The sequence below is a fragment of the Rhineura floridana genome, chromosome 10, assembly GCF_030035675.1.
Source record: "Rhineura floridana isolate rRhiFlo1 chromosome 10, rRhiFlo1.hap2, whole genome shotgun sequence".
NCBI lineage: Eukaryota > Metazoa > Chordata > Lepidosauria > Squamata > Rhineuridae > Rhineura > Rhineura floridana.
The window spans coordinates 77,953,564-77,979,883 of record NC_084489.1 but is presented as its reverse complement, the minus strand read 5'-3'; the positions used below and the strand labels follow the sequence as shown (position 1 = coordinate 77,979,883).

Genomic DNA, 26,320 nt, shown 5'->3' with positions numbered 1-26,320 from the left:
TCTTGTGGTTGGTCTCCCATCAATGAATTTTCAGTAAGAAATAATAAGTAATCTGTGCAGGTTTTTGGGAAACTATACAAATTGTAAATATGGGGCATGTGTCTGTTGGAAACACCCTGTAAATCTACTATTGTTATATTTTAATATGAATAGTTTAACATGTTTTATTCTAATTTCATATATTTATATATTTATTTTTTAAAATACTTTTCTAAACTTTCTTATTCAAAATGGGTCACATTTGGGGGGAAGTACTACAAAAAGCATATTGTAATTGTGAAAGTCTAATTTTTTTCTAAAGCTAGTGATAACTACAATTGAAAGTAACCTAATTTACAACTGATTTTGTTTTGCATCATTGCAGAGAGGGGGAGAGAAGTCAAAAGAGAGCAAACTGGATCATGAGCCACATGTCATTGACTTCTCATAGCGCCATTTGGCTTTTTTTATGACAGCATGCTGTACAGAGCAGAGAAGTGATATGGTCCTTCTACAGGTATCGTACATTCTATGTTAGATGAACAACAGGTAACAGCAGAGATGTCAGCAACTGACGAAAGTATAGCAGAGGTGAGGTAAAGAAGAGCAAGGTGTTGGTGGAAACGCAGAGAAGGTCAAACTAAGATGGCTTGTCTTCCATGCATACTGTTGTTTTTGATCCCTAACAGTTTTGACATCCCATCCAGATCAGCTTTCTCTTATTGTTCCTTTGCTCTTCTTTGGCTTTCCATAAGGCTGATGATCAAGCCAGGTACCAGAAGCCAGGCACAAAAATGCATAACGGAATGATTTAATCAATTGATGGGTTATATTAATCAATTAAAAATCAACCAAGAGTGTTTAATCGATTACTATAACCCATTAATTGATTGCATGTTGCAATCCTGAAATCAATCCTTCTGTGAATTTCTGTTGGTTGTTAATTAACTAACTAGATGCCTCTGATTAATTGAACAGCAGACTGGTAGGGCAGAAGGCAGGGAGGCCAACAGTAGGTGGAGCCAGAGCCAAATAAAAGCAGAACCAACTAATTCTAGGAGAGGAGTTCCCCCTCTTTTCCTCCCTGCTGAGTTCCACAAGGTCACCACTGAGGAGGCAGAAGCTGACAGGCAGTGCCACCCTCTGAACGAGATGTAAGTAAGAGAGGAGGCTGGTAGGGACTGCCTAAGGGCAGACTGAAATTCGTGGGGCAGTGCCCCGTTTGCCTTGCTGGAACAGGCTACACTGGCAGTGTGTATGTGTATATAGAGGGAGGGAGTGACTACCTTTAAAGTGTCAAAAAGCTAGACATAGCTAAACGATACACTAAAGCTAGATGTAGAGTGTATCATCTAGGAAGGAAATGCCTTTTGCTTCAGAGCTATTTTTATCCACATGCATAGTTAACTGATAAATTAATCTTAATATGTTTTAGTCAGTTTGATGACCTAACAGTGCAGTCCTCTGCATGTGTCCTTGTAAGTAAGTTCAGTTATGTTCAATGGCACTTATTCCCAGATAGGTATGCAGTTGTATAAGATTCCAGTGGGCATATGGAATGCCTCTCACGGCAAAGGAGGAATCGGTTCAAAGATTTGATTATGTGAGCAAAAGCTAAAATAGAGTTGCTTGGGGTCCTCCCTCACTGCAAAGGCATTTATTCTTTTAGGCCACTTGCTTCCTTTGTATAGTTTGCAATATAGTGACGTGCTGGGGTGGCCATGTGTCCTACTTTATGGAGGACAGTCCTCTGTTTTAAAGGTGTCCTCTATTTGAGGGCTGTCCAGTCCAAGTCTGGTTTAAAGATAAGGGATCATAGGGAAAGCTTGAAGTTGCCCATCTGCAGTCAGCAACACCTGGTCAGGAGACTGAGCAGGCACACAAGTCACCTGGTGTCTTCCCCACTATGGTAAGGTGTACTTCATTTCTATTTAAAATATAGGGCAGTATCCAACTGACATTGCCCATTAGTGCAAGGATTTCCACTTGCACGACAAGACTTTCCCCCTCTTCCTGCCCCTGTGCAGCTTTCACCCTCCCCAAATCTGCTCTGGTGGGTTGAGGGAACCCCAGAACAGATTTAGGGAGCATGCAGGCAGGAGGAGAGAAGGGAACGTCTCATTGTGCAGACGGAAATCCTTGCATTGATAGAACATGCTCCTTAGCACTCCTTTGGATACAACTCACATGGAGTTGGCAGGACTGGTCCGAGGAGGAGGAGGTCTGTGATCCAAGGGAGGGGCATAGTGGTCTGGGAGTTGTGAATGAGGATATTGGGGTGAGTCCAAGTGATCTGCTCACTGAAAGCTGTCAGCCAATGGGGATGAAAGGCTTGAACCATCAGTCCATCCCCTTGTACCATCTTTAGCAGCTGACATACCACTGCCCCAGCCTCCTGCTGTTTAACTGCCCTCGTCCTAGGAGGGAATGCTGGAGGCAGAGCCAAGGGAGAACCTGGCCAAGTCATCCCTGCCTTGGTCGCCATGGACGCACCGCAGGTGTGAGTAGACTGAACCTGTTAACCAGCCTACACGCAGGAGTGCCTACTTGCTTGTTGAGCCCTGAGCTGAGAGAAGAGTCTCCATGAAAGTCATGTCTATCTCGTCCTTTATTAAGGGGACCCAGGGGTGTGTCGAGTGTTGCTTCAGTAGCCATACTGAGTAATGCCTTGTATTGATCCTAACACTGTGTGCACTGTAACCTGATTTGTGTTCCAATCTTGTGTTAACCTGTGGATTAAAGGCATTGGCAATAACCGATCTGAGAGTCCTGAGCCTGAATCTGCTGCCAGTAATTATTTCTAAATTTGGATCTATACAAATAAATTACCTGCAGAGAAGGGTTGGCTGGAGAGGCAGCAAAGAAGGCTGGGCGCTGCATCTCCTGTGTCCACCTCATTACTGAGTAGACATTGAGGAACAAGCGTAGCCGTCTGCTGCCATGTCTTTGTGGCTCATCCGGAGGAGGAAAGGGGCAGTGAGGAAGAAGAGCACCGGGGTGAAAGCCCTTGCAGAGACACATCCTGCAGTGCACATCCCAGGCTTGCAGCCAGCAGGGCAAGAGCTGCAAGGTGGGGATTGGCTCAGAATGCTACAGACGGTGTGTCAAGAACGGAGGAAGCCAACATGAGAGTGCAAGAGGGTGAAACTAAGAGCTTGTGTGAGGAAGAGAGCAAGTGTGTGAACAGTGGAGGCTGGTGGCTCCGATGTTAGTGGAGCAGTGAATCTGCTCTGGGTTTTAGTCCAGACTTTAGTCTGAACCTTGGGCAGCTTCTTGAAAGTTCAGACTAAAACCTGGAGCAGATTCACTGCCCCACTGACGTTGGAGCCACCAGCCTCCGCTATGTGTGTGAGAGAGAGACTGGGAGCAAACTTGGACAAAAGGCACAGGGGAACTTGTGTTGGGGTTGGTGAGAAGCCTTGGTGCAAGAGGGACCAGGTGAATTGGGCTAAAATCCTCTCACTGGGGAGTGGGAGAAAGGTGGAAGGACAAGAAAGCACTGAAGGATGCTTTGCAAGGCAGGATTCTGAGCAATAAGCTCAGGGGTGACCCAGAGAAGTGTGTGCACTGTAAAGAAACCTAGCGACCCAAGAAGTCCACTGATGAACCAGATCCTGAACTCTCTTAGGAACTAGGAACTCTCCAGAGGAACCCCACAGAAAAGGAACCACATGGGTGTTCTGAGGGCTTCCTTTACTAAACCTATAACATTAGCACATGCAGATTTTATGACAGTTGGTGTCCTCTTTTGTCCTCTGGTGTGGTAATGCTTTTTTTTTTTTTGGCAATGTTTAACTGGCCACCCTAGGAAGCGTTCATTTAAAACTTAGATAAAGGAAGATGGATTGTAAAGGTTTTATGCGAGCATTAGAAAAGGTCCTCAAATGCAAAGATGTATCACTGAACACCAAAGTCAGGATCATTCTGACCATGATATTCCTGATCTCTATGCATGGATGTGAAAGTTGGACAGTGAAAAAAGCAGATAAGAGAAAAATCAACTCATTTGAAATGTGGTGTTGGAGAAGAGCTTTGCAGATACCATGGACTGCGAAAAAGACAAATAATTGGGTGTTAGAACAAATTAAACCAGAACTATCACTAGAAGCTAAAATGATGAAACTGAGGTTATCATACTTTGGACACATAATGAGAAGACATGATTCACTAGAAAAGACAATAATGCTGGGAAAAACAGAAGGGAGTAGAAAAAGAGGAAGGCCAAACAAGAGATGGATTGATTCCATAAAGGAAGCCACAGACCTGAACTTACAAGATCTGAACAAGATGGTTCATGACAGATGCTCTTGGAGGTCACTGATTCATAGGGTCGCCATAAGTCAAAATCATCTTGAAGGTACATAACAACAACAAAACAGTTCAAGAGGCTAAAGCTGCTTTTGAACTCTGGCCTGGCGTGTTGCAACCCTTATCAAATTCAATGCTAGATTATTATTTTAAATTATTATTTCTCAAGGACACTCAATTTTCTTGATGGTCGCAGAGTTTCAAAAGCAAAAAAAAAGGCTGTTGCCCCAAGGAATATGCAGTCTATATTTCTTCAGTGTGGGGGAAAGAAGGGGGGGAGAGAAGGTCTGTTTCGAGTAAATGTGTGTTTCTTTTCAATGCCATTGGCACAAAATGTACCAAAATTCAAGGATCCATGCTGCATTAAAATGAAGAGTGATTAAAGCTATTTCTTGCATAATAAAGCACACTAAGCCATGTTAAGCTGGCTTAATGTAGCAATCTGATGAGATGTTCATTGTTTAGGTAAATTACAGCAAATCACCCATTTAGAGAGGTGGTGGGTTTTTTTCACATTATAAAGAAAGAAGCAGAAGAAGCTCTACCAAAAAAAAAGAGCAGTAAAAGATAATGGCCATAATGTCAGTGAGATAAAAAAAGATTTCACGTGTCTCCAGGAATTAAGGGCTCTGTTCATAATGTTAGAGCAAGCTGTTACCTCTTACAATCTGCTTCCTCATACTAATAATGTGGATATTTAAGAAACTGGAGTTTATTTCTGCGTTGCAGCAGTCAGGGCTACACAATCTACCCTCACCACCAGCCCATGTACTATCACAATGCACAGGATCAGGGACTTCTTATATGCAAGTGACACCCCATGAAGGCCAAAAAGGAAACTCCATAAAATTGCCACACCTGACATGTGTCAGAAGTAATCTGCTTCCTTTATAGCTGGACTGCCATGCATGAGACTCCTCTTTCTAGAACAGTTTCTGTAGAAAAGGGAGCATTCAGCTTTTCTCATGTCTGCAGCAGTATGACTTAGGAAGTGGGCCCTGTTGAAAATCCCTCTGCTAGACAGCTATTATTGCATTCCTGACTTCCTTTGCAGCCAGTTCCCCGGTTAGTTCTGCCGCACTGTCACACTGGTGAGAACTGAGAAGTAAGACACTGCTTGGCCTTTAAACCGAGTGACCATTTCCTGAACAGGAGAGCTCCTTTGGGAGTTCTGAAGCAGACAGTACTTAATGGGAGAAGTCTGCCCCTGTGGAATTCTTCTTGTTGTAGTTCTCAGAGCTCTTAAATGGATAGATGCCCCAGCCCATTTGGGAAAGCTGTTACTCTACTTTTGAACTAGAAAAATCAAGGTATGCTTGGACACCGGACGAGAATGGAAACCATAAAGGAGAGGGATTATTGACATAGATGCAGCTTTTCCTTGGTAGTTCCAGGAGTCCTGTGTGTGCTCCCTTGCCACAGGGTAGGGTTGGCTGGGGAAAGCATTTGCATAGGCAGGGCCTAAGGCAGAATCAAATCTCCAAAGGAGAAGGAAAGCTCCCTTGAATGCAAACTGAACTGAGCAGGATTTTCTACATTTGGCTGTATTGCTCCTTCCCTTTATTTTCCTTTCTTTCTCCATCTTCTTTATTTACTTACCTTGCACAAAATGTACTCATTGGCTTATTCCCTCCCCCCCCCCATGCGCATCATTTTCAAATTACTCTCTGCTATGGTTTTTTCCTTTTGCTGTCAGACCTGGCCCTACCATTAAGCTGGGCAAGGTGAACTCTTTACTCCTCCCTCAAAGGAGTCCACCTTTTCCTCCTTTGTTGCCCCTTATACTTGAAACTCCTCACCTCCTGCATGAAGTCACCTCTCTTTCTTCCTTCAAATCCCTCCTGAAAACCCACCTTGATCAAGAAGCTCTTGACACAACTCCCTAGTTTGTATACCTTACTGCAACTCCGTCTGCAACTAGGCCTAAGCATGTGCAACTGAAGTAGTTGCCTGTTGCCTTCCCACTTGCCCCTGCCTCCAATTTCCACCCCTTTCTAGTCTGTTGTTTCCCCTGTGATGGATTTTAGATTATAAGCCGTGAAGACCAGGGACCTGTCCTCTTCAAGTACCACAAATGCTGACAGCATTCTATAAATCACCATCGTCATTGTCATTATTTAGTTTCTTATTACATTTTTTACCACCATGGAGGCATCACTTGAATTTTCTGTCTCAGGGACCAAAAATATGTTGGGCCTGGCTCTGTCCACTGTCATACTTTTGGCTCTCATTTTATTGGGTCTCAACCAGGATTGCTCTTGCTAAGTCATTCCACCAACGTCTGTCAGTGGGAGTTGTGCAAGCTCAACATAGGGCCTTTGCCTAGTATTAATTGCCAGCAGGACTTGGAAATAAAACCAGGTTGTCCTTATCCACCAATCATTGACCTCTTTTTCTATCACTCAGAAAATGCCGTTCTAACTAGAATTGTCTCTATTTCCTTCACCATTTATATTCCATATGAGACTGTAAGAACTTGCAGGCAAATTGCTTATTTGCTTTTAATCTGTAAACCTGCTACAAATTCAGCCATTGCAGCCTGCTCAAACATCTTGGCCAAATGCCGTTTATGTGCAAAATTATCTGCTGTGAATACAGATTGCTAAGCAAGAGCCATATAGAGCATACAACTGTGATGGGGCAACAATTTGGATGTGCTGCTGCAATCTGGTATCCTCCTTCCTTGGGTGCTTTCCATCACCTGAATGTTAGCCACCATTTTATTTCAGAGGAAATATTGGGAAATGGTGAAGGGAGATGCGGCAAAATGCTGGTTCAATCAAACACAGGAAGCTGCCTTATACCAAATCACACCATTGGTCCATCTAGCTCAGTGTTGTTGACACTGACTGGCAGTGGCTCTCCAGGGTTTCATAGAGGGGATATTTCTCAGCCCTAACTGGAAGCACCAGGGATTGAACCTGGGACCTTCTACATGCAAATCAGTTGTTGTACCACTGAGCTATGGCCCTTTCTTGTGTCACTATTCAATTTCCTTGGGAATGAAGATATGTATTGTTTGGCCAACGAGGTATTGCAACCTGGAGGCAGAAATAAAGAGTCAGACACAGTCTATGGGATGAGCTGTGGGGCACTTTCTTTAAATACAAACCACCTGCAGAGGGAAAACTATAAGCGGGGCATCTAACTATAACTTTGCAGGCCAAGCTCATTGGGCGATAACCCCTGCCAATGGAAAATGGGGTACAGTTGTATTGAATAAACAGAGGGTGGCTAGCATCCAAATGGGCAATCAAAAAGAGAAGGTCAAAGACCAAGATGCTGAAGAGTGGGAACTTTTATTTTTGATAAAACCCAACGCGTTTCAGCCTGTTATCTACAGGCCTTCATCAGGGGATAATAGCTTGTAAGATTACAGTACAGAATGCGATTTGCTCGTCTTTTAATCTTACAAGCTATTATCCCCTGATGAAGGCCTGTAGATAACAGGCTGAAACGCGTTGGGTTTTATCAAAAATAAAAGTTCCCACTCTCCAGCATCTTGGTCTTTGACCTTCTCTTTTTGATTGTACAGTTGTATTGCCCACCCGCTTTCCTTGGCCACACCCACAGTTGAGTAAAGAGGCTTTCCTGCATCAGGAGAGGGGGAAAAAGGGGGGGAGAAACCCCAAAGACGCCAAAAAGGATATTTGTAAAATGTTTCCAAAACAGTTTATTAAAATGACAAGCCCAATGCGTTTCGGCCACGTTATATTTAGGCCTTCGTCAGGGGCTGGAGATTAAAACATCACCACCTCCTGGGGTCCCATAACTCCAAGCAGACAATACAAGTTAGCCTCAAAAGCTGTCTCTTGGGGCCCACCCATTACCCTACACAGTGCTTAAGGGAGACATCAAGGTGAACTTAACTGTTCCTCTTTGAAACAGGTCTGTTCCGCCCTTAAAAGCGACCCACAAGTCACACTATGAACTAGGGAGGTTGGGCAAGTGTCACTGAGAAAGAGAGAGAGAAGAGCATGGCCAGAGCTTAAATGAGCTTGGTCAGCCCTTCTCTCCCAGCGCATGTTGTAAATGTGGCACAATAGCATCATAGATTACTCTTTCCCCCCCACCCCAGCTACAACTACATCCCACAGCCTGATATAAGGCTGTGAAGCAGGACTTAGGCAACTCAGCCATGTTGAACTCAGTGGCCCAGGGGTCTGTCACATGCAGTTCCCAGACTAATTTCAGATGCTTTAATCCTCATTGCATAATTGTATTTTCTCATAAGTAAAATTTGCAGGGGTTTTGCAGGTCATGGTTGTGTTTTACAATTGAGTAATCAGGAATTATTCATCTTTGATTCTGGTCACAGCACCAGCTGAGCCCACAATCTCGTGGAGCTGAACTGCAGTGTAACAGCCATGGGGTCCTTCTGTCTCCCAGATCCACAGAGCAGCTACTATGAGTCTTTTGCTGGAGCTGAGTAAGCTTGTGGCAATGCCGTACAACATTTTCTCAGACAATGTGTCTCTAAACATGTCTGCGGACTACTTCTCCATGGTCAGAGAGCAAGTCCTTCCAGACTGGTAGAAATTTAACTGAAATGTTGTGCAATGTAATTTTTAGAAGTGCAGGAGCTCATCATGATACCCTTAGACTGCAGGCAGATGTGTTGATTCATATTTTGTATATTGTATGAGTTTATTTTTCGCATATAGCGGGGAACCTTTGGCCCTCCAGATATTCCTGAACTACAACTTCCGTCAGCCTCAGCAAGCATGGCCAATGGCTAGCGTTGATGGAAGTTCTAGTTCAGTAACATCTGGAGGGCCAAAGATTCCACACACCTGGCATATAGCATACATAAATAAATATACACAATTATAACAGTAACTGGCCCAAATCTGGTGATTCTCAATATTATAAATCTTTGCAATTTCGGACAAATATGATTGGGAGTAAATCTATATATGGTACATATGAATACAAAAATATGTGCTATTTGATATTGATGTCAATTTGAATCTGCCATCATTCATTGACAACCGCACACAATCGATGGGCCAGATGTTAAGCTGTTGGTGTTCTCATTGTGCATAAGGGTTTCTCACCATCAGCAGATCCACTTGTCCACCAGAAAGTCTTCTCCAAGCCCCTATAAGCAAGGATTTGCAATGGGAAGGAAATGTCACTCTTCCTCCATGCATGCGTGAAAGTGTTTTCCATTCATGCATGTGAGTTTTACCAGGCAGATTCCTAGAAACCAAAAATGAGAGAGAAGGTTGAGTCAAAGGATTTCAGGATAATCCTTCACATACACTGGAACAAACAACTCTTTGCCTAAAGAGTTAGGCATTTTCTGCATCGTTTTGACTGAAAATAGTCCCCTATTAAAATTGGAAACATTAAAAAAATGAGATTCACTGGTGACCTTTATCAGCTCTGATGACAGCTATAAATCAGAGTGAAATTCTCATCAGCCCGCTGGACAGAATTCATTACAGACAAAGATTGCTGTGTTATTTTCTGTCTTTGTTTGAGAGACGCCCTATTAGAATGAATACAGCTTCAATAATATGAATCATACATTTCAAAACACAAACGGAGGCCTATTACTCATTGATTCTTAAGACGACGATGATTGCAGAACTTGGAGACTTATTGAAGCCTTATTGTGTTTTGCTTTCTGTCGCAAAGCCGATCAATTTCTGGTTCTTTAAAGCAAGCCAATTTGTTCTTCATTAAATTTTGACTCTTTGCTGTTGACGTGTATTGACTGTAGCAGCAAGATCTACAGCCCCAGCAGATCAATGCTGGTTTACTTTTTTTACTTTTTTTCTTTTTAATAGGGTGTGGGATGCCTGGTCCTAACCTCCAAAAGGAAGTGAAATCCTTCGAAGATGGTTGAACCAGTCAGAGTGTAACATGCATAGATGCATTATCTCAACTGCCATTGTTATAACCATGTGGCTTGATTTCTTGTATCGCTCTTGTGCAGGTGTGAGGAACCAGGTGTTGTTGGACAACTCCCATAATCCCTGACCATTAGCCATGCTGGCTGGAGAAGATGGGAATTGGAGTCCAACAACAGGTTCTGCCTCCCTGCTGTAATATGCTTGTTTCTCTACCATTGGGAACTGCATTTCAGGTGGCCAATTTCAGGTCATTTCAGATGTCATTTTCTTTTTTAGCTAAATTTTAAGGTTGTTTTGATGCAAACACACTTATTTCACTGTGCTACCTTCCGTACAAATGTGTGTAAGTTTAATGGTCCCTTTCATTGTTGTGGATTTTGCAAAAGGAGTTTTTTTAAAAAATATATAGTCTGGTCATTGTAGTTTGGTGGAGGAGGCCAAAGAACTCTCTGAGAGATCACATATTCCATCTCACACAATTACAGTCCTCAGATGCTCCTGACTGCAAAACCAGTTTAATCTGTGGTATGGTATTTATTTAGTCTTTCACCGTACAAAAATAATATTTAATGGCCCAGCCCTTAAATTAGGGGATGGTGAAACTGTTGCTGGACTACAACTCCCATCATCTCTGTCCATTGGTCATTCTGGCTGGGACTGAGGAGTTGGAGCCCAGCAACATCTGGAGGGGCTCAGGTTCCTCCTCCAGATGGGACACTGAGCTAGATGAATCAACAGGACACTGAGCTAGATGAATCAACAGGTGAGCCCATGGTGCAGGCTTACAGTATGTTACTATGAGCTCCAAGGATATAAATGTAATAACTATTTGTGAATTCATCCTGTAACTATTTCTGCAGTACGTTTCCACTTCATAGATCTTGAATCAGGACAGTGTGGCTGATAAGCTTTATGTGTATTCACACAAATAGATATTTTTAAAATGTTTTAATTGTACATGGCTTTTTTACCTTCAGGGATTTGTTACTCATGATCAGTAACATGGATTTAGTCACTTCTCAACACACACAGCCATTTTATTACACACACAGTGCTGGTTGAAGAGCGACAAATTCATAGAACATTTCAAGGATCCCAGGGGGGATCTGAATCTACATTATGAAAATAAATCTTACAGTGCTTTAACTGCCATTCTCCTGTAAACAAAATAATGGTCAACCAAAAGTTAACTAATCCTGGCAGGGTGGAGGGGGAGAGAGATATGTTTAAAATCTGTGCTTCTGATCATAAGAATATAGCTACTACTAGAATTTACATCAGTAGTTTTCAAAACTTTTTTTAAAAAGTTCTTTAGCAAGTTTATTGCAGAGCTTCCTTTTTTGTCTGTTCTGCAGGTGTGGGGAATCTTTGGCAAGGATGGCCAATTCAGCAACATCTGGAGGGCCAAAGGTTCCCTACACCTGCTGTACCAGTTGTTTCAGGCTAAATTGCCCGGAAACTGTTTTGGCAGTGCTCATCTAAGGCAGTGGAAATTCAAAAATTCTGCTTTCAGAGAACTTTCAACACTGACTTTTCCGTTCTGAACTCATGTGCACCTGCAGTGTTCCCATGCATTGCATAAAATTCTAGGTGCAATCAAGGGTGCAGAGCCAGTTCACATGAATTTGGAACACTGGCTGGGCCTATTAGGAAGCTGTGGTTATACCAGATCAGACTATTGGAGTGGCTGTCCAGGATCCCAGGCAGAGATCTTTCCTATCACCTGCTACCTAATTCTTTTGACTGGAGTTGCCATGGATCAAATCTGGGACCGATCTTCAATCAAAGCATGGGATTTACCACTGAACTATGGCCCCGTCATGCAAATCTTCTGGCCCAGATGTGATAGACTTGCTTGCTTCACTCTGTTGTTTTGCTCTCTCTTTTTAGATACGGAATTCATTTATAGAAACCGGAATGGCTCCGTGATACTGCACAATGTTGAAACAAACAACTCCACAGTGTTAATAGAGAATAAAATAATTGTAAGTACCATCTTTAATAGGCAAGATCATTTCACAGTTACCTGGTGCGCAGACCAGTAAAATGGCTTCAGCTAACTTCTTCCATACCCTTTGAGAAGTAATAAGCTTATTAAATACCTCTCTTTTCACAGACCTGGAGCTCAGGTTCCAGCATGTGCTTGACAGACACCTGCAGCAGGTTCCTCCTTCTGTTTCTAACATGGGGTGATTATCTTGGACAGGTTGGCAGCCTAGGGTAAGAGGAGGTTGTTAATACCCTTGCAGAAAGACAGTAGTGGTCAGACCCCCCCTTCCCCCTCCAAAGTGCAGACGTTCAGCCTTGATGCCAGGAGACCCTGGAAACAGAGAGCAGCATGTAGGCATGTCTGTCAACTGCTTGGCTCAGCTTAGAGCCTTAAGGTAGGAAGGAGTTGGGCTCAGTGGCCATGTGCAAGTCCAGTCCACCTCAATCCTTTCAGTGGTGGGGGCGGAAGGATGATATTCTGTCAATGCAGAAAGGATCACCAGGGCAGAATGACCTTCCTTCAGTAGCAAGGATACTTCCTGCACCCACTCTTTCTGCAAATGTTTCTATGGCAAATTGCTTGCAATATAACTGAAAGATGAAATGTCCTCAGCTTTAATGTATTGACTCTGTGGAACGTTCCATGAACAAACAGCTCAGAGGCTGGCAACAGGGTGAGGGTCTTCTCATTGGTGGCCCCCAAATTATGGAATGATCCTCCTGATGAGGTGTGCCTGGCACCAACACCGTTATCTTTTCAGTGCCAGGTCAAGACTTTCCTCTTCTCCCAGGCATTTTAGCATGTGTTTTTAATTTTTTTTAAAAAAAATTAAATTGTGTTTTTAAATTGTTTTTCTGTTTTAAAATTTGTATCTTTGTTTTTAATGTTTTTAATTGCTGTAAAGTGCCCTGAGAGCATCAGCTATGGGGCGGTATATAAATGGAATAAATAAATAAATAACCCTTACATTCTATGAGCAAACATTCACCATGACTATGTTCTCCCTCCTTTGCCTCTGAATACCAGTTGCTGGGTATCGCAAATGGTAAGAGTGCTGTTGCACTCAGGTTCTGCTTGTGGCCTTCTCATAGGTATCTGATTGGCTACTGTGAGAACAGGATGCTGGACTAGATGGGCCTTTGCCATGATCCAGCAGGACTCTTCTTACGTTCTGATTCTTACAGAATACTCACTGCCTGAAAAGCAGGTATTGTTTTTCTTTAACCTTTTTCATGCTTAATGTTCTATGTGTCATGTGAGCTAAGCCCAGTTCTTGTGTCCTGCCTCCTTTTCAAAGCATTCAGGGGTATTGTTCATTTCTAAAACACATAGGCAATATTATCTCATCTTCTCCTTAAAAGAGGATGCATCGTGGTCTTGTTATCAAATGTTTGAATTTCAAAGTTATGCATGTGTTTTCCAGGTATTTATTTGAAGTGTTTTGGTTTTCTTTATAGGTGTCCATAAAGGCTATTCGTTATGAAGTTTCACCAGACAAAACATATGGACTTTTTGCATATGAAATTGTGCCGGTAAGCAGAGAGCTCCATTCACCATTTTATCCAGAGATCCATACAGAAAGTGTACAGTTTGATCGCTAAAGAATTTTGGACTTGTTCAAACATAATTTTAGGTTATCGCACCTGGGCTCTGTTTTATCTTGCAAATGGAACAGTACATAAAAGAGGGGAGATGGTAGTCACACTGTGACAAAGGAGGGATGAAGGTATTAGCTCCAATGGGGCAAACAGTAACAATAGCAGAGAAGGGCTTGCATATTCTTTTAAAAGTATGATATGCTAAATGCAGGGATAGGCAGCTTGTGGCCCTTCAGATGTTATTGAACTTCAACTTCCATCATCCATTGGGCAGTGCTGGCTGGATGGGACTTGGAGTCAAACAGCATCTGGAGGGCCACAGCTTCCTTATCTATGACTTAATGGATGATCCCACTGGCGGGCGATTTCCCAGGCATCACCATCCATGCATATACCAGCTAGCTAAAAACCAGGCTGTCTGACCCTTGAGCCTCAGAGCCTCAATAATTTCTCACTAGCAATGAGACAAACAGCTAGGACTGGATTTAGAACCAAGCTCTCACCCAGCAAACCACACCAAATTATAAGAGATATGTTTATTAATAATTATTTAAATATATTGTAGCATGAAACAAGAACCTGCATACCAGTGAAAATATATAGATTAAAGGTGCTAAGAAATACCACAGTGCATTTAAATTAGAGATTAATCTTTATCAATAAAATAGCAAACCTAACTTGGCAAACCAAGTTTGATACCACTAAACTAGCATTTGATACCACTAAACTGGCAAGTAGCATTTGGATCCTCAAAGGTGTCAGCTCAGCATCCAATACAGGAATCAAGATGCGGGGCAGGTAACAAAGAACCCAAACCACTTTTATAGCAACACTCAGGCAGCTTCCTTGACCAATCAGAGGAGCAGCTGGCTAGAATTTTCGAGGCCTGGGATGTATGTTCGAGACTGCGAGTCTCACCACAGGGGTATGTGAATCTAAGTAGCAGGATGCCATAATGGCCTTGAAGTGCTACTCTTATGGCAGATAGCTTAAGATGAGGACACAGCCAATTAGAGAAACATGGGAAGAAACTTGTTTATCATAGGCCGACTCTTTATCCAGAAGGCTGAGCTCAAGAGACATTTTCTGAACCAAGAAATACTAATTTCTTGACAATGGTCATTACCTATTACTATCTGTTATACATGTTAGTTGACAACTCTCCATTTGACCAGTGTGGTGTTGCTGATTATATCTGCATGAATAGACATCATAGTCAGTGCTACCAAAGGCACAGTCCCCTGTATATCTTATCTAGAATCAATGGAACATTTCTGTCACTGCACACCTCCTCCAAGGAGTGGAAGCCAAATCAAAAGCAACTTGTAGGATTTGTATTAGCAGAACTAGAGAGGGGTGCTGTCACCAACCTCAGCATCATAACACAGCGTTATTTCACATGTTTAAATCCGTTGAAATGCTGGTTTGTTCCTAATGGATTTAAAAACGGGGCACCATTATCTTCTAATAATTGCATTGTTGCTTCAGGAACCTCTTCCTCTCCTCTTTGCAGCACTTTAATGTAGATATTGATACTGAGAACAGCAGTGTACTTCCACCTACATTTGATCAATGACAAGTTCTGAGAGAAGTAGCTCACTGTATAGGAAACCATCTCAAGCCACACCTCAAAAAAGATATTGTAGTGCTGGAACAGGTTCAGAAAGGGGCATCCAAAATGGCTGGAGCAGGTCCCCTTTGAAGAAAGGTTACAGCATTTGGGGCTAGAAAAAGGTGTGTAAGGGGGGACATGATAGAGTGGTGGAAAATTATGCATAGTGTGGAGACATTTCTCGTCTCTCTTAGAATACAAGAACTTGGGACCATTCAATGAAGCTGAATGCTGGAAGGTTCAGGGCAGACAAAAGCTCAGCACATAGTTAAACTATGGAATTTGCTCCCACAAGATGTAGTGATGGCCACCAACTTGGATGGCTTTAAAAGGGGATTAGATGGCGGATAAGGCTATCCTGTGACGACTATGTTCTACCTCCAGTGTTGGAAGCTATATGTCTCTGAATTCCAACGATGGGGATCACAAGTGGGGAGAGTGCTGTTCCCTCATGTCCTGTTTGTGGGCTTTTCATAGCTTTCTGTGAGAACATGATGCTGGATTAGATGGGCCTGATCCAGCATGGCACTTGTGGCATTACCACTGGGTATTACTTCCACTGGGTCTAGTGTCTTTGGATCCTCGAAGTGTGTATATCTTTGTTTCAAAATATACATTTCCCTATTATCTGGAATGTTCACATTATTCCAGTAAGGTTCCATAATTTTAAATTTTTAAAAGAAAGAAAAAGTATTTCTCACAGATTCAGCTCCCAACTGCTGTAGAGTCTGAACTGTAAAACTTACTATAGGCTAACAAAACCATAAAAAGCTAAGAAGGCTAGTAGTCCAATTAGATACAGCAGGACAATCTCTGCATCAGGATAAACACAATACGTATTGCAGAAAATGGGTGCTATTAAACAGGTGAAGTTGCAGCGTGTATGCCACCATTGGCTTTTATGTATGTGTTGAGAAATCCGTATTTTCCCAAGTGTGTTACACTGCCATCTAGCAGAAGCAAAGGATATAAACTGAACAGAGAGGTTGTTGATCCTGAACTGACAAGTCTTGGATACAGGGATTTCTAGTCCCTCCCTTTGTGTAATTTTGTATAATTTTCCTGCCAAGTCTCCTTCCTAAATCACTCTATAAATTTTAACAGAAAGTAAATGTCAATGTTTCTTGCTGCTGAAAGAACTCAATAACTATAATCTTTCTGTTCCCACTGAGTTAAGGGTGAACTATTAATATATATTACTATTAAATTCAATTCCTTAGATGTTCAAAGAATTGAAACATAAGAACTGGACCCAGAAAACAATCTTCTTGTAGCTATTGCCATCCCCAAGAATCTAAGCAACTTATATTCAAAATGTTAAAAAAAAAGTAGGCTAAGAGACACTTGAAAATGCTTAATAAAATCTTTGATTAGAAAGCTAAGTGGAATTCTAAGGATCAGGGACAGGATATTAGTCTCTTGCATACCTCCTTGTCCATCTCCAAGAGCAGCCAAAGCAGAATAACCTGTACGAAACAAGCAACTATATACACATTTGCTCAGTTTTTATCATATATATGGATTGCAGAATTTATTTATTTTTATTATGGTTTGTTGCAGCTTGGTGCAGTGTAGAATAAAACATTTTTATATAAATGATGGTTTGAGTGAGATTTCTCTTTAGCACCAAAATATCAATTAATCAGCAGAGTAAATTTCTGGACAAATGAATCCTAATAAAAAAATGGGGGAGGGATGTAGAAAAGTCTTAAGTAGCTAAGGCTGCAACATTGTGCACACGTACTTAAGAACATAAGAGGAGCTTGCTGAATCAGGCCTGTGGCCCATCTAGTCCAGCATCCTGTTCTCACAGTGGCTAACCAGATGCTGATAGGAAGTCTGAGGCAGGAAGTCGGAGCCCAGAAATTGGCATTCAGAGGCATACTTCCTCAAACAGTGGAGGGCAAACAAAGCCTTGTCCTCCATGAATTTCTCTAATTCCCTTTAAAGCCATCCAAGCTGGTGGCCATCACTGCTTCTTGTGGGGGTGAATTCCATGACTGCTCAAAAAGGGCGTACATGGGGGGGGTGTCCCACATTCTCTCGGTTAACATATGGAAGCTACAATTATATAGGATTACCCCAATCATGCATTCTCTCACCTCATTCCTTTTTCCCCCAGCAAGCTTTCCTAGCTAGATGAAAAGGTATCCACTGTGGGTGTCCACTAGAGATGGAAAGTTCTGTCAATTTTGGTTCTCTCAGTTTCTCACTTTTCCAATCTTGAATTCAGTTCTCCACATTTCTGCAGCAATCCGCAGATATTTTTTTAAAAAAATCCTTATGAAAATTCTCCAGAATTTTATGTGAATTTCTCCTAATAAACACATTTTATAGGCAGTTTTGATTAATCTACACATTTTTGCAAGCAGTTTTTCCTAATGCAGTGCATTTTGGTATGTTATTTTCATGTATATATTCATTTTTATGCACGCTTTCTCCTAATATATGCATTTTTGTAAACATTGTTTAGTTGGTGAACTGCACTGCAAAATTCAGATAAGTGCGAATTTCAAAGGATGTCTGTGTTTCAGTTCTCATACTGTTTCAGAAAGTGTGAATTTGATACATTTGGCTTGAAACGCGAACTGAATCTAATTTCTCGCCCATCCCTAGTGACCACTTTGTATTGTTTTTAAATTCACTTTCTCCTATTTTTGTGCTGTTTTTAACTGTTTGAATTATATTCTGTACATTGCCTTGGAAGATACAGTATGTGGCAGGCAATTAATAAACAACAACAACAATCACTGCTCTCTGTCCAGCTACTGACACAGTTATGGACTCAAAAATGTAAGAACCTAAGAAGAGCCTTCTGGATCAGGCCAGTGGCCCATCTAGTCCAGCATCCTGTTCTCACACTGGCCGACCAGATGTCTATGGGAAGCCAGCAAGCAGGACCGGAGCACTCTCCCCTCCCACGATTTTCAGCAACTGGCATTTGGAAGCATCCTGCCTCTGACTAGGAAGGCAGAGCACAGCTATCATGGCAAGTAGCCATTTATAGCCTTATCCTCCATGAATTTGTCTAATCCTCTTTTAAACCATGCTGGTAGCCATCACTGCCTCTTGTGGAAGGAAATTTCATAATTTAACTACGTGCCTTGTTTTGTCTGTTCTGAATCCTCCAACATTCAGCTTCATTGGAGGTCCTCGAGTTCTATCCGAGACTTTTTCTCTGTCCACTTTCTCCATGCCATGCCTAATTTTATACACCTCTACCATATCTCCTCTTACTCGCCTTTTCTCTACTTATACATCAGTCCCTTTGAACTGGATCTTAGTAAACATGCATAAGCTCAGAATAACCAAAAATGCCAGCAAATGGCAGATGTATTAGACTCTATATTCCTCTTACCTGCAGACCAAAACAGAAATTGGGTGGAGTTCCTGGTCTGGAAACATGCATCTTCACTGAACATCTATAAAGTGGCAGGGTAGAGCACTAGTTGGAGGAGAGAAGTGGAAGGTGGAGGAAAGATGCTCAACCATTCCGACAACCCCAATTTTCCCCCTGCACTCCTGTCCTTCAGCTACTTGTCTCCCAGGCACTGCCAAATACGCCTTTTTAAAAACCCAGCTAGAGGTCTAATGTATCAGGATTGTAGAGTGATTCAGAATTTAACAGTGAGGCTGCTGAGCAGAACACTATTCTACTAGCATGGCTGATGGGAAGTTGTAGTCCAACATCTGAAGGGACAGAGATTCTTCATCCCTGCTATAGGACCTTGTGCCAATGATGAAGGATCCACCAGCATCCGGTGGATGAATCTGGGGGCTTGATGGCTTGAGTCAAATCAGGGCTATGTTCTCTGGGAGGATGAATGTGTCAACCCCCAGGGTGCTGCTAACACATGTCAAGATAAGCACACACAAGCTGTTTTCTTGTTAGAATATGCATAGAGAACCCCTGTGTGTGCATTTTAATGAGCACGTATAGATTGGGTGACAGAACCTGCTGCCAGGATGCTGGCCTGCATTCATTGTACACCCTTAGAATAACCAAAAAGGGCAACAGACACACATTTTTTATCAAAACTGAAGAAGAATTTCTCAAGCAGGTTGGCAGTAAGCAATGGCATGCCTTTGCTGCATTTTAGTGACAGACAGATAAATATTGGGTTTATAAAGTGGAAGCAGCCAACGTGTGGGTTTTGGTTGAGGGCCACCTCATCATCTCAGTGGGATACAGAAGCCCAAGTATAATTCTCCAAGTCTGTTTCTCTTTGGCTGCTTTGACAGACAAGCATGATTTTTAAAAATCCATTCACTATTTTTGGTTTAAAGTGCCGAATCTTTAGGACATGCAGGAAGTGGCCGGGGGTAACTAAAGAGGTGTAGGGGTGCAAATCTACCTGGAATCACTTGCTTTGAGGTGGAAGCTTTTCCCTTTATCTCACCCCTTACAGGTAAAAAAAGACACCCTTTACATGCTCAGAGGTTTTATACCTGTTAATCCCTGAAAGTGATTTAACTTCTACCTGATCATTTTAATTGTCCAAAAATTTTAATCTTTTAATATCCATTATGTGTTAGTGGTTATTTTTATAGCTACGCCATTTAACAGATAAATCAGTTAATCAATTTTCAGAACTTTTGGTTGACTAAAATGTTTTAATTTTGCAATTTTGTTTTCCTTGGTTTTGAATTATTATTTTTAATGCAAGCATCTGGGAGCATGGCAGGTGGCTAGCACTTCAAAGGCATTTTCAAAAGAAGCAATGTGTCTTCTAAGATGCAGCCTGTTATGACACTCATGCACACAATTATTTTTACTCCTTTGCAAATTTAATTGGTTGATTAAATGACTGAGAGTGGTATTCAACTACTCAGAGTAGACCCATTGAAATTAATAAACCTAAAATAATGTGCCCAACTTTATAATTCTTGGTTGGAAAGGCTGTCCAGTCTGAACCTGGTTTAAAAATAAAGAACCCTACAAAAGGAAAGCAGGAGCCCTGGAGTTGCATGTCAACACCTGGACAGAAGACTGAGCAGGCACACCAGCCACTTTCCCCACTATGGTGGCATATATTCTATTTCTATATAAATGTTAGTAATTATTTCTATATTTGCATATATACATATAAATTAGCAAATACAAATTTGTGTCCTCTTTTTTTGATGATGCATTTCCTCTTTTTTGGCTGTGCTTAAGTGGCCACCCTAGCAGCTGGTATAGCACAGTGGGGAGGAGAGCCTGGCTGAGAGTCCAGAGTCTGTGAGTTCAAATCCCCACTCGTGTCTCCTGGGTGTCAAGGGCCAGCTAAAGATCACCCCACAGTGAGTGGCTCAGGGGTTACATATCCTGCCACCTGTGCAGTCGTGGGCAAGCTGCATAGTCCCAAGGAGCCCAGTTGCCCCCCAGCTGGCAGTTGTGGACAAGGAAGGGGCTGGCTTGTGCAGCTGTGGCAAGCTGAGCAGGCCCTAGCCAGCCGGGGAGGACTAGCCTCAGAGGGAGACAATGGTAAACCCCCTCTGAATACCGCTTACCATGAAATCCCTATTCATAGGGTCACCATAAGTTGGGATCAACTTGAAGGCAGTCCATTTCCATTTTCAAGTGGCCACCCTACTGGTGTGTCTGACACAAGCTGAAAAGGTGTGGAGAGGTAGCAAATAAATCTGTTAGAAATCAGTGAATATAAATGAAGTGACTGGGTAAGGCAGAGATAAACGGGATTCCACCCTACTCCCCAGGCCCAGAGTATGATACCTTCATAATTCTGGCATGATTGTCCACACACATAGATCAGGAGGCTCCAGAAAGATGGATGATAAATTAATAGGCCTTGGAACTTAGCATGCAGTCAAATTTTTACGAGTTGCATCTAGGGATGGGTAGAAATTCAGTTTGGTTTGCATTTTTATTGTAAACCTACTTCATTTGCACTTTCTGAAACAGTATGCAAACTAAAACACAGTTATCCTTTAACATTCACACTTCTCTGAATTTTGCAATATTATTCTACAACCAGATAATGTGTTTGAAACTACTTATTTTGGGGTGAAATGTGTATTAAAGTGCAGTATAATAAGGGGAATTGCATGCAAAAGTGTGTATAAGGTAAAACTGCATACAAAATGTGTATAACAGAAAAAATACATAATAAAATGCTGATGAATTTCCTTAAGGATTTTTTTAAAAAACTTACGTAGAAATGTGGAAAACTGAATTTAATATTGGAAAAATGAGAAAGGAACCCAAACTGACAGTTCATCCACCCCTTGTTGCATCCAGATTCCAGACTAAGCTGGTTCAATTTAGGCTCCACAGAAGTCACTGGGGCAAGTTAATCCTGACTTAAAATCTTGCACCACAATATTTATTTATTGTTTGTTTGTTTGTTTGTTTATTACATTTCTCCAAGGAGCTCAAGATGGTGTGCATGGTTCTTCCCTACCCATTTTATCCTCACAACAACCCTGTGAGGTAGGTTAGGCTGAGAAACAATGACTAGCCCAAGGTCACCCTGTAAGCTTTGTGGCTGACTGGGAATTCAAACCCTGGCCTCCCATTTCCTTGTCCAACACTCTAATGAACTCTCCCCTTCCCTCTCTCGGATCTCTTCCATAATGGCTCCCCTGTTCCTTTCCCTGTGTTCTCCCCTTCTCCCTTGATAATTGGGTTGCCCACCTGGGGGAACTCTCAGGAGTTAGGACAATACCACTCAATACTACCAAAGCTTTACACCACAATACTATGAGTCGTATTTGGTGCCAGAGGACTCTTTTGTTGTCTCTCCCACTATGGCATTCCCATTTAATGCTTAATTACTGTTCTGTTTAATTAGAATCTTGTCTCTTTAAGAGACACTTTGGAGAAGAAACAGGCGAAGCTTCCTATCCTTCACGCACCATTTCTAGAACAAAAAATATGTAGTTTGACTTTGGTACATTATGCACTAGAAAGAAGTATGCCGTGTAAGAAAGAAGCAATCTTCTGGTTTATAGCTCTCCTCCAGGTTTCTATTCTGGCTGTAGTTTCAAATAGGTGTTAGGAATGTGACGTTTTTAGAATTTAATCCAAATGCATTGTCTGTTGTGGAGACTTGGCAGTTAGTTTCAGAGTAAGAGTGCAGTCAATTCCTGCCCTGTTGAAGCCAGTCCAGGATTTTTGGCAGCCCCTATTACAACCATGGATCCTTTGGGGACAATATTACAGTGTTTCTTGAACTAAGACTTCAGTGTCTTGATGGGCACACTCAACCCACCTAATTGTGATAAGTTGTATGCCTGCAGCACCTCTTGCCAAAGGACTCTCAAATGTTTGTGTACTGTAAGAAGGGCTTGTTTTGTTTTGAGCCAGATTTTATGCTCAGACTTTTAATTGGATAATATATAGCTTGCAGACTGAATGTTAAACTGTCCAGACAATCAAAGACTTTCTAATACTGTGTACAAAGATCCATGAGCTTGCTGAGTGGCTAGATCTTAATAACTTTTAAACACTATATAGTACTGTGCAAGGCCTTATGGTAATCTAAATTAACCACTGCAGTTTGTGTAATTGGTAATAAAAGGAGCACCAGAAATTAAATGAAAAGGGAAGTGGCTTTGTTGAGTGACACAGTGGGATATTAAACAGAGAAAACTTAATTGCTTTTATTATGAATGGCTATAGCTGTAATGGTGTGGCAAAGATAAAGAATTGCCTGGATCTTTCTTAAAGCTATTTGTTCTTTGTTTCTAATTTAGCAGTCCATTATGGTGTTGTTAGCTAGCTACAGTACAATTAAATTTCTGCAGGAACACAACCCGTGCAGACTTTTTCGGCTGATACAATAGATGATGTTGTCTGTTTCACAGTTAATGTAATGCGATTGCATATTGCTGAAAAACAGCAAGGAATTAATCATTGCTGTAATTAGAACTAGCCCAATTATTGGCTAGGAAGAATTGATTTAGGAACTATAGCTAAGCTATGCCACACCTTCACTTAAGTGACCAAATGTAAAGGAGAGAAGGTCATCTACACCTTTACTCACTGTGTAGAAGGCACAACTTGTCATTCAAGGTGTGCCAACAACATCACCTTGTTTTATTGTTCTGTGTTTTAAAAAGTTTTGGAACAAATTTCTACTCAGTTTACATCTCAGTAATTCGGAACTATGGATTGATTGTGTCAGGTGATCTATATTACTATTGCTACTTCCTGTCTGTGTATCTTGTTAAACAGAAAACCTAAATATTTATAATCTGGATATATTGGTTTCTGATCACTTATTGAGATAAAAAGAAAAATCCATGTAATATAAGCATGTTAAATCATAGCATAAACATCCTTTCACTGTATCCCATTACGTATGAAGTGCCCTCTTCATAGTAACGTCCGTGCACCTATTTCAAACATCAAGAACAGATATGATATATTGACTTAGGAACTGGATGGTCCCCCCACTTACATTTATATCCTACCTTTCTTTCATCAAGGAACCCAAGGTGGCATACTTGTGGTTCCCAGGTGGTCTCCCTTCCAGGAAATGACCAGACCCAGATCTGCTTAGCTTTAGCAAGGTAGTGGCCTCATGTGCTTTCAGACCATACCCTGGGATGTAGTCTAGAGGTATATTGGGATAACTAGCCAGTTAGAAAACTAGGCTGAAAGGGTGGGCATGTTCAGGTTCCATATTATACTTCCTTGAAAACGAAGAAGTTTCTTTCCAGAGGGGTTTGCAAGGTGAAATCTTTAACCACAGGGTCTGAAGGGCTATGGCAGGGACAATATCTGGAAAGTACTTCGTTGGCTAACCCTGGACTATGGATTATACTCAATAGTTGATGGCTGTCCCCCATGACACATTCTGTTTTGGTCACAGGGATTAGGGATGGGCTTTCAGGATCTACTTTGTTTTTTACTAGGGCACCAAGGCCCACCAACTGAAACCACGTGCAAAATAGTGGCTCAGATAGGCAGACTTAAAGGATGCCCAGGTATTTGTTTTCAATACCAGTACTCAGTAGCGTAATTAGCTTTTCATGTGCCCCGTGCAAGGTTTTATTTTGGGGGCCCTTAATTTTTTTGGGGGGGGGAAATAATAATAAAACAAATACTATATAACAATTGTTTATAAATAATTTTCATATCAGCAAATCCATTTCAGGGCCCCCTTCGTCCTGTGCCTGTGCACCTGTTGCACCTGCCTAGTTACTGCACTGCCAGTGCTGATTTCACAACTTTCCCCCCTCCCCACGCTTTCCGCATTTAGAGTAGAAGAAAAGGCCTTTATGTTGTTGCCCTTGTTAAACAATTCGGAGTTTTCCAATCTCCTGCAAATCACTTGGATAGTTAGACGTAGCAGTAGATTTTGATCTGCTTTCTGTCTACCCCTGCCTTAAACATGGTTCATTTTTCATGGGTGCACTTTTCTCTTTGGATTGGATAACCTGGTGGGAATGGGATCACAAGCTGCAAAGTATAGCCCATGTGAAATGTATATATTCATCTCTAATTATTTGCCTCTTCATATCCAGGTTTTTTCCCACCATTAAAGCTTAACATTGAGCACTTGTCCTTTACCATGATTACTTTTGCATTAGGCCAACAGATACCTACTGCTTTAGCGCCGATACAAGAGACTGCAGTTTTGAAAAGGAGGCCACATTTTTGCATTAGCTATTCTGCTTGTGCTATATCTGGGCATTATTTGTCTAATACATCTCAGGGTAAAATAATTTCTCTCTTCAGCTTTACTGAGGGGCAAACACTGTTTTCCCCCCAGTTTTTTCCTCAGTTTGTTGGCTCAGCAGCAATTGACTCTAAAGATTAAAAATGTGCTGCTGTCTTTTTCTTTGGGGGGATTTTATTGTTTTGTTACATTTTTTTGTAGTTGTGCTTAATATTGCATTGCATTGTATTATACTGTAGTTTCTCAGTTAGTTATAAATACATATTGTATTTATTTTGTAAATCACTTAGAGACTGTATTAAGTATTAAGTGGTATATAGCTATATGAAATAAACAATATGAAAATCTACCAGCCCTGGATGGAGCTCATACATATTCTCTAAAGAGTTAATAACATATCCTTATACACTCTGAGACTGGATATTAAGGGTTAGTAAACTGCATTCAAAATAGGACTGATGTAAAAATTTTCAGAAAATTGATTGACAAATATTTGAAAATGTATTTATGTATTTATTTATTCACCGTTTGAATTTGTTAACCACCCTTCACTGCAAGGTCCCAAGGTATAATTATATATATCTGCGAGTGATATCAATGAGATTAAATGGGAAACCTATTAACATAACCATCATCCAAGTCTACTCTCCAACATCAAACGCAGAAGAAGAAGAATTGGAGAGATTATACGCAGAAGTACAGGAGGAAATTGATCACACACCAAAGCAAGATATGATGATAATCATGGGGGACTGGAATGCAAAAGTAGTGAACAGACAAGAACTAGGAATTGTGGGGAAATGGGGCTTAGGTGACAGAAATGAAGCAGGAGAAAGACTTATTGAATTCTGTGAAGCCAATTATTTGTTTCTTGCAAACACATTTTTTGAGCAACCAAAAAGACGACTGTACACGTGGACATCACCAGATGGTCAGTATAGGAACCAAATTGATTATATAATTGGAAACAGAAGATGGAGAAGTTCCATACTTTCTGCAAAAACAAGACCAGGAGCAGACTGCGGTACAGATCATGAACTGATCGTATCAAAAATCAGAGTGAAGCTAAAGAAGAACAAAGCACTCATAATGCCAAAATACAATTCAAATAACACCCCAGAAGAATATAAAGATCAAATAAGGAACAGGTTTGAGGCTTTAAACTTAGTTGACAGAGAACCAGAAGAACTATGGACTGAAGTCAGGGACATTATCAGGGAAGAATGCAAAAAGACAATACCTCTTGCTAAAAAGAGAGAAAGATCTCAATGGATGACTGAAGAAACTCTTAAAATGGTTAAAGAGAGAAGGAAAGCAAAAGCAAAAGGAGACAGAAACACAGT

The 26,320-nt window shown here is 41.4% G+C and overlaps 1 protein-coding gene across 9 annotated transcripts in view; it reads left to right on the top strand.

Moving 5' to 3' along the window:
• The window catches only part of DPP6 (dipeptidyl peptidase like 6), a 717,188-nt gene that overhangs the window by 527,446 nt on the left and 163,422 nt on the right, over positions 1-26,320 (top strand). For all 9 annotated transcript variants that reach the window (XM_061587127.1, XM_061587128.1, XM_061587125.1 and 6 more), the window contains exons 4-5: positions 12,039-12,133; positions 13,596-13,670. In XM_061587127.1, coding sequence (XP_061443111.1) covers positions 12,039-12,133; positions 13,596-13,670 — 170 coding nt within the window. The remainder of the gene's footprint in view (positions 1-12,038; positions 12,134-13,595; positions 13,671-26,320) is intronic.